Source organism: Eretmochelys imbricata, chromosome 5 (assembly GCF_965152235.1).
Source record: "Eretmochelys imbricata isolate rEreImb1 chromosome 5, rEreImb1.hap1, whole genome shotgun sequence".
NCBI lineage: Eukaryota > Metazoa > Chordata > Testudines > Cheloniidae > Eretmochelys > Eretmochelys imbricata.
In genome coordinates, this window is record NC_135576.1 from 49210307 (window position 1) to 49213597 (window position 3291).

A 3291-nucleotide genomic window follows, 5' to 3' on the forward strand; every position below is an offset into this window, starting at 1 on the left:
GTGATGGGCCCCCTTTCGCTATAAGGAGAGAAGAAAGGCCGCCCTCTTTTGGACTCAGCCCCAGCCTTTTCAAGATCTTTCCCAAGACTCTTCCCCCTCACCACCCCCCAATACTAATCGCTCTCCCTCCTTCCCTGGATCCATTAATGTCCGAGGGCTTTTGCGAGGAGGAGAAAGAGAGGAACCAACTCCGGGGCGCAGCCGAGGGGGAGAGATTTCCCGCTGCCTGCTCGCCGGAGGTTGCTGCTGGTTGTTGTGTGTGTTGCTTGGTCGCACCGGAGCGGCGGATCCTGGCTCTGGCTGGGCGGATTAGCCGCCGGGAGCAAAGCAAGGGGACTCCAGCGTGCCCGGCAGCCGCGGCTCCCCGGCCCAGCCGCCCCGGATGAGCCGCTCCGCCAAGCCATGACTCTGAGCTCGGAGATGTCCGATGCCTCGGGACTGGCTGAGGAGACCGACATCGATGTGGTGGGCGAGGGCGAGGAGGAGGACGAGGAGCTCCGGCGCGGCGGGCGCCCCTATGCGCAGGAGGAGGAAGAGGAGGAGGAGGAAGACGAGGAGGTGGGGGAGCTCCCCGATGACATCTCGCTGCCCCGGTCCCCGGCGTGCGTCGGCGCAGGCAGCTCCCCCACCTGCTCCCAGCGCCCCTACAAGGCGGCGGCGGGCGGCGGCGGGGCCGGCAAGAACAGCCTGGTGAAGCCGCCCTACTCCTACATCGCGCTCATCACCATGGCCATCCTGCAGAGCCCCAAGAAGCGCCTGACGCTCAGCGAGATCTGCGAGTTCATCAGCGGCCGCTTCCCCTACTACCGGGAGAAGTTCCCCGCCTGGCAGAACAGCATCCGCCACAACCTCTCGCTCAACGACTGCTTCGTCAAGATCCCCCGCGAGCCCGGCAACCCGGGCAAGGGCAACTACTGGACCCTGGACCCCGAGTCCGCCGACATGTTCGACAACGGCAGCTTCCTGCGCCGGAGGAAGCGCTTCAAGCGGCAGCCGCTGCCGGCGCCCGAGCTGCTGCTGCGCGGGGTGGATCCCGGCACCTTCCTGCAGCAGCCGCCGCCGCCCCAGCAGCCGGCGCCCTACGGCTACGGACCCTACAGCTGTGGATATGGCATTCAGCTCCAGCCTTACCACCCCCACTCCGCCGCCCTCTTTGCCTTTCACCACCACTCCCCGCCGGCCCGGCAGCCCCCCGCGAGCGCCGCCGGCAGCGTCCTGCCTCCTGCGGCTGCTCCTGCAGCGCCACCAGCCTCCTTACTGCCGGCGGCGGAGCTGGCCAGGACCTTCCGCTACCCGCCCCAGCTTAGCCCGTCCCTGACTTCTTCTCTGCACGCTGCCAAATCCAGCAGCTCGGCTCTGGCCCGCTCCCCCTTCTCCATTGAGAGCATCATCGGGGGGGCTGGCAGCAGCTGTGTGTCGCAGTCGGCGGTGGTTCCAGTCTTAGCCCGGTCTCTGGTTTCTTCTTCCTCCGTTTCTTCCGCCGCCGCGGCCTTAGGGGCACTGCACCAAGGGACAGCCTTGTCCAATGTCGAAAACTTTACTGCTAGGATTTCAAATTGTTAACGATTTAAAGTCTTTCAGAAGGTAGGATTCGGGGTATATCCTTTTTTCACCTTCACGAATTGAAACAGACATTCTATACAGCCGATTTGTGTCCTGCCACTTTGTTGTTCGATACCTATATTTATGCAAAGCCAATTCTATATGCTGCATAGGCAGAAACTTTTGTTGTTGGAAAGTTATATCGTATTCCTTTAAAAAAAATCTCTAAACCATTGAAGTTCAGAGATTCTCAGGTCCAGGAATTCAAAAACAATAATGTACAAGAGAAATGAAAGGTCGTGAGGGTGGACAATAAAGCAATACTTTTTCATTTTAGTACACTTGTCTCATGTACTTTTATAAAAGGAAATTAACATGTTTACACAGAAGAAAGTCAAGATTATCCTTTCTTATTTTAACCTGTGTTTTGTATTATAATAGACATACGGAGTTTTTATTTTGTACTTTATGCGTATTCTTTACAAGGAATGTTGTTAAAATTACTGGCAAGTATTATTGTACCATTCTAATGTACATTTTTTACACATTTTCAAAAATAAATTTTTTAATTTTCAAAAAAGTCCCACCCATACAATTGGCATTGGACATTCCCCTCCTTAGCACACCTCCGCTCCCCCCACCGGCTAGAGTGAGAGTTCTGATTTGCGATTAGTAGAAAAACAAAGTTAATACAACAGTATCCCCAATATTTTACAGCAAATAGTTATTTATTAAAGGATTTGACCAAGAAGAAAATGAGAATATGATCTTCACAGTCTAGCCATTGTCAACAATAACAGGTAATAGAAAGTAAAAATATAAATGGGGGGAGTAAGTAAATCTATTTGTTGTTGGAAGATATCCACTTCCTGCAAATTACAGTGCTCTAAAACTAAAACTATTTGCTTTTGGGTCAATAAATGTCGACAATTTTAATACTTTTGGGTGTGTTTTAAATCATAACTACATCAATTTAGTTTTCAAAGAGTATGAAGGAAAAGAAAAATAAATTCTATATGAACAGCTATTATGGGGAATTTTCACCTTATACTTTTAGGTTGGTGTAAAGATAATACGAGTACTTTCAGCTACTTTATATATGTATATATATATAATATAGTACAAAGGGTACATTTAAATATATAATACATTTCTGCCGAAGCCATTTATTAAATATTCAGGTAATTTAAATAGGAATATATACATATACGCAGTTATTATCATATCAGATTTAGACAAAAATTAGGACACAAAGTCAGAATTTGAAAAACACACTTTTAAAAAATGGACCTGTGACTGAATGGAATATTATGAATTACAAACACATAGATTCCAAATCAGAGAGTTCGGTTTAAAAGGTATCCCCTGTGATTTTATTTCAAGCATATCTTGGCAGATTAAAGAACAAAGTATCCTGATTTCCTGAAAAACGGAAGTTTTTTTTCAGTTATATGGTTTCACATTTCAAGGGTTTTTTCCTCAGTTTACAGAAGGATAGTGGTCTGTGCTCTCCTGGATAGCTAAATCATGATTTTGTATTTCGTTTGTAGGAATGCGGTGTTAAAATTGTTTTTAATAAGCGGAATGACTGAACGTCTGGTCTCTGCTGAGCTCCATTTGCAGCATATGGATGAAGGGCCGCTTTGGGTCGCCTGAGTTTCTTAGAGAACAAAAGTCACATTTAATCTTTAGTATAAGAGAAAAATCTCAAAGGCATCATATATTTGTCCTTGTAAGAAGACTGGGAAA

At 48.3% G+C, this 3291-nt stretch overlaps 1 protein-coding gene across 1 annotated transcript; it reads left to right on the plus strand.

The window, feature by feature from the left end:
* Positions 1-402: 402 nt before the first annotated feature.
* Positions 403-1563, plus strand: FOXD1 (forkhead box D1). Its single transcript, XM_077816314.1, has one exon. The coding sequence runs from the start codon at positions 403-405 to the stop codon at positions 1561-1563; it is 1161 nt and encodes a 386-aa protein (XP_077672440.1).
* Positions 1564-3291: the final 1728 nt, after the last annotated feature.